Raw genomic sequence first — 15902 nt, forward strand, 5'->3', positions numbered from 1 at the left:
CATCATTTATTTGTCTTATTTCGGATCAAATATGCTTTCATTAAATAAGCAGAGTTGTGTTGACTGTGCTAAAGTGAATTAAAACAACATTGACAGCTCAGCCTTAACTGATGATGAAGTCAATAACTCTTCTATTATGTAATGACCACCCGATCTAGACGAAAAAGGAATTGTATTGTGTAACCAATTACTCTGCTGCTCCAACCCAGACTTCTCAGCTAAATAAAGCCCAAACTTGGGATTTCAGCCTCTTTACTCAAACGCCAAGAACAACAAGCGAGCCAAGAGCGGTGACGCTGTAACACACACCAAAACAAACAAGATCAAAAGCGAGCGGGAACAACACAAAACCTCTGCAGAAATATCTATACAAGCGAAGAAGAAAGAAGCTGCAGGCAGGAATAACACGCAGAAGATGATCAGGAGCGAACAGAAGCTCCTACGACAACATGACTTTGTCCTGAGAAAGAATGTGAGGCATGAAAAGTCAAAATATACAGAGCAGACAGTCTGATGAGGAGGGGTCACACTGTTATGCAACAGGGGAAGAGAGCAGGAACAAAAGAAAACGTGGAGGAAATCTAGAAGCACTTTAGGAAGAGAAGAAGTGATAAAAGACATCACGAAACTTAATTATGAAGTAGATGAAGACCTTTATAGACTAGAACTGGTTTGTTTGTCATATTCAATTATCATCATCATCACAGCCAGGAAAACCATTATTAGAGGGTTCAGTTGCAGTATAAACCTGTTCATATGATGTTTACAGTCGATGAGAATAAATGAAGACCATCGAATAACTACAAGTTTGTACCTGTTCCTACAATACTACAACTAATAATACAACTAAATAAATTCACTTTGATTTTTGTTTCCCCAGCGGATGCTTTACCTAACAGGCTATTTGCTTTTAAGCTAACCATGCAAGTCATACACTTGTTTCTTCTCGTCTGGACTATTGTAACAGTTTGTTTTCATGTCTTAACAAGAAGGAGCTGTCTCGCCTGCAGTTGATTCAGAACTCTGCAGCGAGAATTATAACCCGCTCAAGTAGAAGAACTCACATTTCTCCGATCCTTAAAACTCTTCACTGGCTTCCAGTTTCTTTTAGGATCAACTTTAAAATCCTGGTTCTTACTTTCAGATCTATTCATGGTCAAGGGCTCCTCCTTCTACATCATCTACATCGTGATCTACATCACTGATCTGATCCAGCCTTACACCCCAGCTCGGGCTCTGAGGTCTGTGGATCAGAATCTACTTATGGTTCCACGCACACGGTTCAGAACCAGAGGAGAGAAATCTTTTCAGGCTGTTGCTCCTAAGCTTTGGAACAATCTTCCTCTCTCTTTGCGCTTGATGGATCTACTGACTCCTTTAAGAAACATCTTAAGACGTTTCTATTTGTTCAGGCTTTTCCTTGATTTTCTGGAATTCCTGTTGTGTTCTCAGTTTTATCTTGATCTTTAAAGTATATACTTTATTGAATATTGTTTTGATTGTTTAAGCGCTTTGTGACCCTGGTCTAGAAAAGCGCTATACAAATAAGAATTACTTACTTACTTACTTACTTACACTAATCTCACAATACAATTCTACACAATATATTCAGGTCACAATATAATACATTTCATCACACTTGCATCATTTATTGAACGATTTTAGAGGACACTGATCTTTAGTGAGATCTTGTGATTCTCTATTGGTTTAATTAGTAGAACTGAAAGCCAAAATATTCCTAGACAGCTTAAAAGCATCTTCAGCCGGCTGTATAGTATCCTCTTGTCCTCAGTCATCTGCGGTTGCTCACTGAATGTTTAATTGCAACACAAAAATGAGCACTGAACGTTTGCATGTAAATAAAAATGCAAAATCTAATTGATTTATTAAAATATAAACTATTGAATGAATATGATTTGAAAGCAAAAAAAACATTGACACAGTGCTGTTGATACAGTATTGTGAAAAACTGATATATATATTTTTGTATGAATTATTTCTCACACCCATAATCAGAACCACCCAAAATGTTGTCTCAGTCCCAAAATCTCATTAAGGAAACAAGATAAATGAGAAACTATCTTTCTATGCTTCCTTTGAACAGACGGTGGTTTGAAATGAGCTCATAATGATGGTTTATTTTGTGACCTGCTGAGTGCCAGCCCGACCACTAGGACGCAGTGTTCCAGGCTCAGCTATAAACAGAAGATAACATCCATGCAGAAGAAAGATAATTGCATGAATTATGGAATTTTGAATATACAGTAAAAGTCTGCTTGAAGAACAAAAAGTGTAAATGGCGACTGACTTAGATGAAATAAACAAGTTGGCCCAGCACTAAGACGGTCGGTACTAAAAAGTGGGACATCAAGATGTTTTACTAACTAGTGTCATCAGCCAAGATAAACAATAAATAGCTTTTTTTTTATGTAATGAACTTTTACACCTCACAAATGTATTAAATGTATGTATTAAAACATACCTACCTACTGTAGTTATGACATTATTATTGTATTATATGTCGGGTCAAACCACTTGTTTTCCCTTTAGGTATTAAAGAAAGAAATGTATTTATTTATTCATGATTTTCCTCGCTTTTGCCCTGAAGCCAGATTAGTTGAGAACCACTGTTCTATAATATTTATTATTATTATTATTTTTTTTTAATCTTCTTTATGACTCACTAATAAAAAAATTTAACAATGAGGACATGTTTACATATTTATAACATGAATTGATGCTACAAATCAATCACAGACAGGAAATATTAGCTCATGTTTGTTCTACTTAAACAAATCTATCATATATTGGTCATTGTAAAACCAGAAGTAAAAACCTTCTTATTTGAAAGTGTTTTGAATTATTCAGTCATCTTTGGAGTGGCAGAGAGAGGAAAACTTTATCATTGCATGAGCCGACGACGCTCGTAATCCTCAGTTAACAGGTGCGTCACTCCCTTTTCCTTCCACTCCGCCCGGCCTCTTTCCTTCCAGCTGCACCGGCAGCGCTTCTCCACCCTTCCCTCCTGTTTCCCAAACACACTCTGTCTTTCACTTCAGCAGGTTCAAGCCAGGACTCTGCCTCAGAATGGGCAGACTTTCTGCTTCACAGATTCGGATTTGGGGAGAGAGAAAAGGAAATGGCAGACGTGCTTCTCTCACAAGGTCATACATCCCTCTCCGACACACACACACACACACACACACACACACACACACACACACACACACACACACACACACACACACACACACACACACACACACACACACACACACACACACACACACACACACACACACACACACACACACACACACACACACACACACACACACACACACACACACACACACACACAGTGACGTACTGTACAGAGGAAAGGTGGACCTCATGGAGAGAGGGTAAAGGAAGTTCTTTATCACCCTATTTCCACCAGCACATGTGTGCGGCTGAGACAAAGCCTGGGCCTGATTCCTGGAGTAATGATAACAATACCAACACACAATGCATCTATAACACAGTTAATAAGAAAGTGTGATTTTCTCAGCCTTTAAACGACTGATATTTGTAATCGAGAATGAGCGTCTCACATGTGTCCTGATGCCAAAGTCTAAAATCCAATCATAGCTGAATAGTGGGCAGAGCTACTGCTTCCACATGAGAACAACATCGCTATGGAAACAGCCACAGTGCTCCGTCTGAGCCTATCACTCACTCTAAGGAGATCGCCATGACAACCAGGTTAAGAGTTGAGTCTTAGGGGGCCATCAAACAATTGTCATGAATCTCATAATATATTTTATTGACAGTTAAACATGCTTCTCTACCTCTAAGTGTTGAAGGGATTTCTTCTTTTATTCGATACTTGTTCAAATAGACTATGATCAGTCATATAAATACAGTTTTATTATGTGGGTCCAGCGAAACTGAAACAAAGACCCTCCTCTATTGCGTCATAATCCAGTCTGTTGTTGTCTGTTCAGTATTTTGACTCCAAAAAAAATGTACAACTGTGATGTACCTTTGGTGAAACAAGCATAAATATTAATCTTCTGATCATGTGTACGACTCGAAGACGCAGAGAAAAACATTCCGTCGGTGAAGCACAACTCCTCTCCGCTTGATTTCCTGCCCTCAGGTGTACGCGGGAGTGAGATTACACGGCACATCGCTTCACTAACACCCTGCTAATTATGTGCGCACACTGACTCAGCCTGCCCAGGACTCGGCTGCACATGAAGACACACACACACACAATAGCGTGAGGATGCACAGACACGCACACAGTGTGTCATTTTCTAAGAAATTGCAGTGGTCTACACAATTATTAACACCTACGCACTTGACTGGGTGGAAAACTGGTGCTTGAAGAAACATGGTGATCGCGCTGTCAAGGACATTGATGTCAATCCAGAATAAACATTTCCTTCCTTGTGAATGATCCACTTAGTGTCTGACTCTTCTTATTTCATCTCCTGTCCAGCTGTCTCAACTGAGGAAAGTGTGGTCTGGGGGCCACATTCGGGCCCTTTGACTGTATTCATGCATTGTTAAATCCTGCTCTTGGTATTTGGTTTTTTAAGTAGTAATTTGAGGAAAATGTATAGTACTTTAAAATAAATAGAAAATAAATCAAAATAACTATACTAATTTAACATGCCATTTTATTCATAAAGCAATTAAAAACAGAACACATTGGTCACTAAGTGACTAGACAAAACAATCAATAAATAAATTACAAAAAAACACTTAAAACATATAAAATCTAAGGATATTTAAGGGTTAAAATAGCAGAAACATATAAAATCTAAGGATATTTAAGGGTTAAAATAGCAGAAAGAAATATGATCAGCTGTTTGCTTGGTCAAAAGAGTAAAACTGTCTTATGCTTTTTACATTTATTTGGTGGATGCAAGTGAAGATCACAAACTGAGAAAGCCCTCAACTCTATTTTAGTCTTGAGGAAGAAGCAGACTGGTCTAGGAACAGGGAAGGACCTGGTGGTTTAAAAGCTCTGCCAGATAAGAGGGAAAACTAAACTTAAGTGTTGCATTTCTTCTTTAAAAAGACATATATGAAGTTGAATACTGTCCATTGGAAATCACTATGTGCTGTGATTCTCTTTTTCAATTTCTTTTTTTCTTCTGTTTTTTTGTTTTGTTTTCCCATCTCATCATATAAATGCTATTTTAAGGTTCCAACTTTCTATTCTCTTTCTTCTCTCACAACACTCGCAGTATATAGTATAAGGGAGTGTAATTACCTACCCTTGAGCTAGACTGTCTTAGAACCTGCTCATTAGCCCATCACCAAGTTTCACTTCAACTCTTTTGGTAGTTTTGCTTTGTCAGGATCTCCAAGTCCATCATCAGTATGTTTTCCTGACTACTTCTTCATTTAGGTCCCTCAGAAAGTCCCCAGCTGTCACACCAAGTGTGCTATGATCGAGTGTCCGAACAGGTTCATCATTGATGGTGAAAACAAGTCCCTAGAGGAGCTGGACACCAGTTCCATTAGGAAGTGTGACTGTAGTCCAATGGCTACAGAGGCTGCTCATAAATGTGCCACCAAGTCTGTCCAAGATGGTTCCAAGAAGTCCCTGAGACGGTGCTTCACCAAGTTAGCCCGAGGGGCATCCAAGTTGGGGCCTTTTTAGTTTCTCACTCATTTTGAAGGGATACAACTAAACACTGCCTTAATGTAAAAAACACAACTGGACTTAGGAGGGTTTTGTCATGTCACTTGTATGGCCTCTCACTGCTGCTGCTCACAAACACAGCTCTGCTAAACACTAGCAAAACATGTAAAGTTTACATTTTAAAACGGAGTACAATGAGCTCCTTGGCAGAAGTATGCGCTCTCTTATGCTGTTTTTGTGACAGTCACACCACCTCTGACTTGAGGTGACCTCCACCACAATGTGACGTCCAAGACTTTCTACTCACTCTGACTGTGTGACCAGAGCTCTGTGGTCAGGACGAGTCAGTGACCGCCTGACATCAGCAGAATCACTTTGCTTGATCGAATCACATCAAATATTCATCAGACTTCAAAACTCACCGCCTGGTTTCTGTCCGGCAGCCGGTAGTTGTGGTTCTGCAGCAGCCTGCAGCCGTCTTTGGCCAGGCGCTGGACGGCCTCCAAACCCAGCCTGCTGGTCAGATCCTCGCGTCCACACATGGTCCCCACACCACCGCTGCCGTGGCCCCCACGCAGAGTGCACACCCCGCCCAGCTGCAACACAGGAGGCATGAAGATGTATCTCAGGCCGCAGTCCCAGGACATTTTGGACGGTGTCTCGGAGGGATGGAAGTCAAGAAGGTTCAAGGTTTCTTGCCCAAGACAAGCTGTCAGGGCATAATCCAGAACCATTAGATTATAATCCTGTTAGGTCCGAATCAGATCCCCTTCTCTAAATCCTCCTTATTCTTCATAAACTTGATTAATTCTTCTGTTAATCCAGCGATCTGTTGCACGTTTCCCTCTGTGAGCCCGGTCTGACATCTCCGTGTCAGCACAACTCTGGCAGAGAGGGAGTTTGTGATTAGTGGAAGTGGGTGTGTTGGAAATGTGTGTGTTCTGCTGTCTCCTCCCCTTCTGTGGTCCAAAGTCAACCGTTGTACCGGCCCGGCTGAAGTGTTCTCTGTACATGTGTGGATAATTACACATGTGGAGGCGGCTCTTTTTAATTTCACCTGATATATTATATATATCACTGTGAATGAATGACTTTTAAAATTATTTATAAAATACAATTATTTTGTATATTTAATATCAATGTAATATTAAAGTTCAGAGTTTATAAAACACATTGATGACAAGCGTTTGTACGTGAGTTAATGCAGTAATTGTGTGTACTTGTGTTAAGGTGATCACATTTTTATTTGGTATATAATTTTTTTTTTTAATAACATAAACATGCTTTCAAAACAAATGAAAATAAGCATTTACCTAGGAAAACAATGAAATGCAGTAATAAAGATTTTAAAAAATCCAACTAAAAAAATATTTTAATATTATATTTATAGGTTAATGATCAATATAAATGAATGTTGAATACGAATCATTAAAAAAAAGAATATAAAGAAAATTAATAAATAATTAAATATAAATCTGAGGATAATGAAGGTAAATATATTATATTAGAGATTATTTAATATATATGACTTGTTATAAACATGTATTGACATAATCTCAAAGTCATTAAAATACAATTTAATATCTCAGATAACACAGCACTGCTTTACAATATACTGAATATTAATGCAAACAAGCGATGAGTAATATAAATGGTCTATTGAAGTGTTGCTAGAACGTGGGACAGAAACCGACAGAGGACGAACAGATTTCTGATGAAATGAAAGTAGAGTTTCCCCGAAAGACCTGGTGACAGAAAAATGGCCTCTGGCTTTCTCTGGTGGGCTGCGAGTACGATTCTTATCAACAGTGGCAGGAAGCAGCGCTTGTTTATTTTCCTCGGGAGAAAGAGAGGCTGGGCATATCGTCTCGCTACGAGTTGTGTAACCCTTCCTGTGAGCTGGACTATCCCACGCTGCACACATCTGATGGAGGTCAACATGGAGTCAGACCACGGGGCGACTCCAGGGCCACACCTGGCCTGACCGGAGCCTCTGAGCTAAACATTGAATTAGGAATAATATGAGTCTCCAATTTTCATTTTATAAAATCAAATCCTTTTCTCTCTAGTTTGTCAAATTCATCTTAAAATGGTTTTAATAGTATTTGTTTTGCTCTGGGATAAACATTGTGTTTATTAACCACAGGATTTTAGATTAATTTGTCCTTCGCCATTTCCAGCAGTTTGAACATCCTGGACGCAGAAGAAAAACGTAGAGATAAACTTGTTTTGCAAGGCCGACTCTCCTGCTTCCCATCTTGATATACAGTTGCTATATACAGCTAAATAAAGTCTAAAAATGCTACGTGTTGGATTAAGTTTAATTCATATAATTATTTTTTTTAAGTTTGCTAATAATGACAAACTTCTTATAATAAAGTTTTTTTATATCGCCATCTTTCTTTTTTTCTCATTATTGTATCTTTATTTGTCCAAAAAATCAATTCACCAGGCAACACTTGGTAAAGAATGGATATAAAAATGCACTTTTCTTTTACTCATGGGGATCCTACATGATAATCGAAGGTGATCCATCAACAGGAAGATCCATGAATTAATCTTCACTCCAGCTTCATAGAAATTCATGTTTTTGACATTTTCTGGCTACCGGGTAGATGCTAAGCGCAGAGCGAGCAAATGTTTAAAAGATGACATTTTCCTCTCCCTCGCCATCTCCCTGGAGTGATCAGCCGGGATAAATTATTGATGTAGGAAAAGGAAATTTCCGTTTTATGGAGGTGGTGACAGAAAACAAGCGCACCACCCACTGCTGCATGTGTTGACCCCCTTATTCACATTCATCATCTCAACAACTCACAGTCGATAACCTTCTCCAGCTGTTCGCGGGACGCGATATTAACTTTGGATTATGTTTGACGTGAGCGATTTGAAATTTAAAGTTGACCTTCTGTTTTATGTTTTTTTTTACCTCTGCATCCTCTATCATTGTCTGGTCTGACTAATGCTGCTCAGAATTCTACTGGAAAGGTCAAACTGCTTGAGAAAGTTGACTATGCTGATGTTAGACAGTAATATGTTCAGCCTTTAATGATGTCCAATCCCAGCAGTTTCACTGCATCTCGACCCGTTTAAATGCTTACTAAGCAGATCTGTGAAGGGATGCTCTTCTCCACTATCAGTCAAACATTAATATATATATATATTTTTTTCCGTGTACAGTAATTTAACGTGGTCTTACCGGGCTGCTCTCTTCGCTGGGCGTCCGAAGCTCCTCCTGGTTTGTCTCCGTCGTCTCAGAGTCCTGCTCTGATACTGCAAATCAAAATGAAGCTCAACTTTATGAAGTACTCGATAATTATTACTACTTTTGCTATACATTTTGTTGAACAGGCAGAGTAGCTGTTGGATGGAGATGGAAGTCTTGTAGTCATCTGGTACACAAATGAATATGGTACGAGCAATGATGGATTATGTTTGAATGGATGATTGTTTTTGTTTTTCTCATTCAACTTCAGCCATACATGACCCTGTCTCTAGATATGTTCGATACATCAATTTAATCATTCCGTTTTATCATTTGAGAGTTTCAGTCTGCCCGCCAGAGTCTGGTTCTATCAGGGTTTCTGCCAGTTAGCTGCATTTTCTTCCTTGATACTCTTATATTCCAAGCGCGTGTGGTGGCGGAGGTTTTAACTGCTACCTTTTTCTTCCTGTGTGACTTTGTATGTTCTTCTGATTTAAAAACCAATGAAAGTGAAACAATAAAATGCAGTAATAAAGGTGTTAATATGTTTTTTTTATTTTAATTGTATATATAGTTTAATGATAGATATACATGCATTCATTATAAATTGTCCAAAAAATGTAAAATTATTAAAAGAAAGTCTTTAATTAAAATCCTGAGGATAATGAAGTTAAAATTGTCAAAGTCAAAGGTAAACCAAGTAATTTTTCGATACGAATACATTTAAATAGATCTAATAGTGAATATTATCCAAATATAAAAATGACTAGTTCTTCATTGCCTGACAATGAAAAATGTAATAATTTGTTCATTCATGTTATTGTCAACATTACAAAGTCATTAAAATAGAATTAAATATCTCAAACAACATTACACTGCTGTATGCTATACTGTATATTAATGTAAACAAGTATGATTTTAATCACCATTGCTTACTCCACGTGTTAGCATTGGTTTACTCTGGGCTCTCCAGTTTCCTCCAACAGTCCAGAAAACAGGTTAATTAGTACTCTAAGTTCACTGTTGGTGTGAGTGTGTTTGTAAGGTCTTGATAGATACTCGGTGCCTGGTGACAGGCTGGCCTCCTGTTTAGGGTGTCCCTCTCCTCTTGCTCTAACCAGCTAGGATAGATTCAACCCAGCCATGACCCCGATACAGAATGCAATGTGTGTTGTGTGAATGGAGGAAATCCTTATTGTGAATTTGAATAGTAGCTATGGATGAAACTGCTGTTGTTTGTTTGTATATAGAAAATAATAATGATGATTAAAGCATATATGATGAGGAACTATCAATTTTAGTGAATGTCTGAGAGTTTAAGAACTTTCATGTCAACAGCATTTTAATGGTTCTGACTCTACAATGATAATTGTATTCAGGTAAAGAACACACACACACACACACACACACATGCAAATAAACACAGGTCAAATTTACTTACACGCTTTGCGAGTCTTTCTGGCGAGAGCAGCCGCCAACTCACTTTGTACCTGCCGAAGAAAAGCAGAACATGATGTTGCAGAAAGATACAATTCGTGCCGACCTATAAACAAAACTGTAATACGAGCGAGAGGATTATAGAGTTGAATGTTTCGGGGACAATCAAATAAAAAAGGAAGAGCCGAGAGCAACGAGGTCAAAGTGCAAAGCAAAATAAAAACGAAACATGAAAATAATAATCCCTTATTGGGAGGTATGAAGTGAGGTCTCCTGAACAGAAGTATTTGTCAGCCACGATCATACAATACCATCAGCCACCGCACATGATATCTGGACATGTACTGTATATATTCAAGCTCAATTAAAGTTTAATGGAAGAGGTGATAGAGAAGATCACTGAGCATCCTTGAACAAACGAGAACCCACTGACCGTGGAAGTGAGTCTCTCGAGAGCCTTCATCTGGAGGATCTCACTACAGATGTCCCTGTTGCCTTCAGAGTCCTCCTCCGACCTTGAAAGACACACATACACACACACACACACACACACACAAAGAGAATTATTTACCATGCTGAGCTTGGTTCACTGACTGCACAAGTCAAAAGTGTCTCTTGACTGACCCCTGGTTCAAAAGTGGTTAACTACATTTTTCATGTGTTTCTATTTTGGTTGGGCACAAAAATAAACAACATTATTTAATGTGTTGAGTGTGTTTGTACCTCTTAAAATTGACACCACGACTCATGGTAATTTATTTAAAAAGAACTCAGATATTCGTGAAGGATTTACCACACCTACTGACAGAAGTGTTACGGGGGGAAAATGACAGATAAGTAATAATCAACATGATCCTCGCTGCTACATAAAAGTGAATATAGTCGACACATTCTGTATATTATGTTTAATATAAGTCCAGTAGATTGTTTTGTCCTGTAGACTGTTTTATTTAATGTCCGTTCTACCTTTAGAAGTTTAGTTATTTTCTGTCTGTTTTTGCACCGTGGGTCTGAGAGGACTGAAAATTCATGTCCTACATAAAGTATATTTGACAAATAAAAAACGTGAACTTGAACATTCTTCTTCCTCATGCTGGTTAACAAGTTCCTCTTGTAATATGAATCCTTCATAAAGTTCTACACTTTCCTTAATGAACTTGCATACAGCAGAATGGTTGAAACCACATTATTATACAGAACATGCCTCAATGACACGTGTCGCACACCGTCATTTCCCTGCATGCAAATGAACTGTGGGTTCGTCGAAGCGTTCACGTCGAGATAGAAAAAACAAGATAATTACTTTTGATATGAACCTTTGAACCATATAGAATGAGAACATAACACATGTTCCTTCTAGGAATCCTGAACCATGTAAATCTAAAGTTCATCAATCACAGGCATTGACAAGATAAACGCTCAAGTGTATGGAAGTCAATCTTTGTCATCAGACTTTTAATATGAATTTCTTACAATGAATTTTTTCACATTGTTTACATGGATGATTTTTTTCTTACATTTAATAATTTTCATTGAACCTTTTTTTACATTTCATTTTGTGTATTTATTTTTTTACATTTAATGATTCAAACTGATTTATTCTAACAGTAATTGCATTTTACATACTGAATTTATTCACGCATTGAAAAATGAACAGGGCATAAAATTGGATGTTTTATTTGAAATTCAAAGATTAATTTTGATGCTGTAAATTAGTGTTTGAAATTCACATTCAAAGTCTGATAGCAAAGATTTAGCTTCAAACAATTCAGGAGATTTAGGCAGCGAACCACGTTGGATTTAACCTGTAAAAAGTTATTATTTCAGTCCCGTTGTGCAGCCATTTTATATTTTTGTCCATGCTTTTACACAAGTGTGGTGTGAGAAATACAGGTAACTAAACTGCAGGTTTTACATCAGAATGTTACTTTATTTTATAAGGCTAAGACTATAATATTGTCTTTGATCATGAATTCTGTAAAACAATGGTTTATTAATTGACAGACACAGTATCTTACTAATGAAAAATATTTAGGAAAATATGCTTGAAATATAATAATAATAATAATAATACTTTCAATAATTATATGACATGTGCTCTTGATTGGAACATCTTTCACATTTGTATGCTTTAACTGATACTCAAAACAGGTTACCATGGCAACTCCACACTGACCAGATTAGTAGTTTAAGCAACAATGCTTGGTTCATTTTTCTATTCTTCTTTTGTGCAAGACCGGCACTGAAAAAGATCCAACTACACAATTTAGAAATTTCACATTTCGCACTACATAGCAGGACAAATGGGCTTGGTCTGCCGTGTAATAGTTTAGAAAGCAAACATTGAAATAAACTCTGGCCTGCTCCAGCTAGTGTATCAACTAATGGCAGGCGCAGAAAGCACATCAGGAATCCGATGGGTTTTGGCCCAATTTGTCATTTTTAATAACAGCCGTAAGTGAATATAAATGAGATGTCATCACGCTACATTTATTTGGTAATTTGGTGACTCACCAGGAGCCATAATGAAGCGGAGCTGGAGTGGAGCAGGAGAAGAGGCCCAGTGGGAGGCGTGTCACTTACCATTAGGCAGCAGAGAGCTGCACTGATGGAGGATTAACATGATTCCTACACACATTCGAGATGCAAGACTCCTGCTTTAATCAGGTTTTATATCCCACAAAATCATCTTATATAACCCGGAAAATCCCAGAGGCATATTGTCATCACGTTCTCCACCCACGGCAAAGTGCTACACCATGTCCAAAATGTTAAATATGTAGAACGTTTTCTGCAAAAACCTGTCCTCATCTCTACAATATAACTCAAACGCCATTTAAATTTTCACTTTCTTGATTTGAAATTATTTCACATATTCACAATCGCTGAAATAATGGTTAAGAATATGTCAACTGCAACACACCAATCACCAAACACATAAAAAACGAATACACAATGTACACACAACTGTAACAAAAAACTTTTAGAAAATCAAGAAGATCTGTCCATCATAGATGATTCAATGTTGATGTGTCAAACTTTTCGCTGGATAACTACAGAAACAAAGACATAACTTCTTAGCGGATTGCTATGATGGGAAACTAAAAAGCAACGTCAAAGAGGAAAGTGAAAACAGAGCGTTTAAAACTGATGATATGACTTTTCTGTCTTCTTCTTTCCAAGTAATATTGTTGATTTATTCACTGTACCATCTGAAGGTTTCCAGCATACATGCTGTCATTTTAAAGTATCTTGTTAGAGGCTAAAACAAGATCCTATCATTAGCAATGCCAATGATGCCAATATTACTGCTGTGGTTGAATAAAATTCTAAAGGATTTACTCACAATGTTTATCGTTTCTTTTGTTACTTGAGGAAGAACATGGTATCCAACGCAACATCATTAGAAGTTTAATAATCTATCAAAATATTAAATTTGACAATTGATTTGGTTTGTGGCCTTGTATTAAAATGTAATCACCTAAAAATTAGAAGCTTTGTAGAATAAAATGTCTAAATAAGTAGTAGACGCTGCTAGTTTCATAATTCAAGTGTTAGTTATACAACATGTGTTAACAGCATGAAAAGGGTGTATAATGAGTCATGAAAACATTTATAAAGACCAACATTCTTCCCAATAATAAGAGGCTTTTTCAGTAAATAATGCAGCGAATAAATGACTAAATAAATGACAGCAACAAGATGTTTGTGTGGTTTTTATAATTAGCATTTAAAATCCTACTTTGTTGTAAGCCTTTCAGAACCTCAATAGCATGTCCCTGAAGTTCCACAGACACTCAGAGCTGTAAATAAAGCATCGTAATGACTTGTACTGCAGGGCGTCTTCAGATAGTTACATTTTAATGGCTTCTGCTCCACTAAGAAGCACTCTATATGCAGCTGCTGCTCTTACACACTCGCCACACTAAGGTGAGCGAGGCAGACCAGAGGAGGACAATAAAAGTGCATTTAATTGAAAATAAATTGGAATGATTTGAAAGGAATGACAATTGAATTTTACTTTGTTGCTTAGACACATTCAGAAGTCTTCAGTGGACCATTATTGTGTATTTATAAGTTATTAAACTGTCAGTATTGTTCACGCTTGAAATCATTTATAACTTTAATTCAATAAAATCCCCAAATGCTGCAGAACATCTCTTTCTTGCCGTTTTGAGATGTAAAAAGCAATTATAGGATAATTTTGTGGAGTCATTTGAAAAAAGTTTTCTTAAACAAGAAAATGTCCAAATTAATTTTAAAGCACTATTGTTACATCAAAAACTCACCATCAAATTTTTTTTGAATAAAATCTACTAAAAGACTATATGCCAAGAAAGGTGATAGATAAGAAATAGAAAAAAATCAAAATACTAATTGCATAAAAAGGGAAGAATAAGAAATAAAAAATAATCCCACAGAGAAAACCTTGGTACTTAAGATTTGCTAGATTCAGATGTCGGGGATAAGTTTGGCCCTAAAGGTTCATTTTTAAAAAGAAGAAAGAAATGGCCATGGTCAGAGTGAAGCGTTATTTAAAACCAGAAAAATGTACCTTCAGGGTGTTGATATAAACATGTCTGGTGTGTACTCCCTCTATTTATATCCTCAGGTGAAATGGGAAAAAGCTGCATGTAACACGGATTATAAGCTCAAGCCACTTAAACATGTTGCGGATCAGTGACAGCCGAGAACCTCACAGCTCCTCTCCGTCTCCTCCAGCAGCTTCAGGACGCATTCACATGCACAAGATGTACAACAGCCTCAGAGGATTCTGCGGCTGGACTCTTCACATCTACATCGCAGCTGTTTCCCTCCACGTTAACTGGTTGATTCATGTTTTGAATCAAGAATCAGGGGTTTCTACATCAGCAACTATACTCACGGTGCTCACAAAGCTTGTTTATTCAACTTCGTCATCTCGTTTTGTGTCAAAAAGGCACAATTTCCTTTATAGAGAGAAACAAAAAATCATGTTGCAGAGTAACTCGCCCATTCAGCATTATGGTGAACTGTAGTTTACATTTTATCCAAACATCAGTGGGTGAAATTGAAAATGTTCTCTGGTGCAAAAAAGGTTGGGTTAAAAAAAACTTTTTTTATTTCTCTTCACTCTCTTGCTCCATAAGAAGTATCTGAAAATGCACGTTTTTAAGTGAGTGCACAAACGCTGACACGGCTGAGTTGAATCCACTTCCTCCATCATCAGCAACAGCAATCTCCCTCTCCATTTCTCTGAGTGACAGATTGAGTTCACTAGCAGTTTCAGCAGGAATGGTGCACTCGGGAGCAGCGAAGTCTGCGTGTGTCGGGAGGACAGTGTCCGTGTATGAACGCTTGTCACTTCTCGCCGCGGATACCCGACAGACAAATGACCTCAATGAGGAGTCTAACATGGAACAATGGCGCTTCGCCTCGGACCTTTTCCTCAGAGGACCCGGCTCACTCTCCAGGTCAGCGAAGATTAGTTTCTCAACCGAGTCTCGCACTTGGTGAAACTTTTGACGGCCTCAGACAAATCCCATGATGCTGACACGGCAATAAAGCTGAGCTAGAAATTGCGCGGTTATAGATGGCGCTCGGCATACAAACAAAAATGAAAAACTAAAGCTACATGTT

At 37.8% G+C, this 15902-nt stretch overlaps 1 protein-coding gene across 1 annotated transcript in view; it reads right to left on the reverse strand.

Annotated features, from left to right (window-relative positions):
* rapgef5a (Rap guanine nucleotide exchange factor (GEF) 5a) overlaps positions 1 to 15902 on the reverse strand; it is a 41931-nt gene that overhangs the window by 13311 nt on the left and 12718 nt on the right. Inside the window, exons 6-9 of the mRNA XM_087787672.1 lie at positions 10717 to 10798; positions 10288 to 10336; positions 8841 to 8914; positions 6064 to 6237 (exon numbers count right to left, since the gene is read on the reverse strand). Of these exons, the coding sequence (XP_087643798.1) occupies positions 6064 to 6237; positions 8841 to 8914; positions 10288 to 10336; positions 10717 to 10798 (379 nt within the window). The remainder of the gene's footprint in view (positions 1 to 6063; positions 6238 to 8840; positions 8915 to 10287; positions 10337 to 10716; positions 10799 to 15902) is intronic.

This window comes from Callionymus lyra, chromosome 3, assembly GCF_982586985.1.
Source record: "Callionymus lyra chromosome 3, fCalLyr1.hap1.1, whole genome shotgun sequence".
Taxonomy (NCBI): Eukaryota; Metazoa; Chordata; class Actinopteri; order Syngnathiformes; family Callionymidae; genus Callionymus; species Callionymus lyra.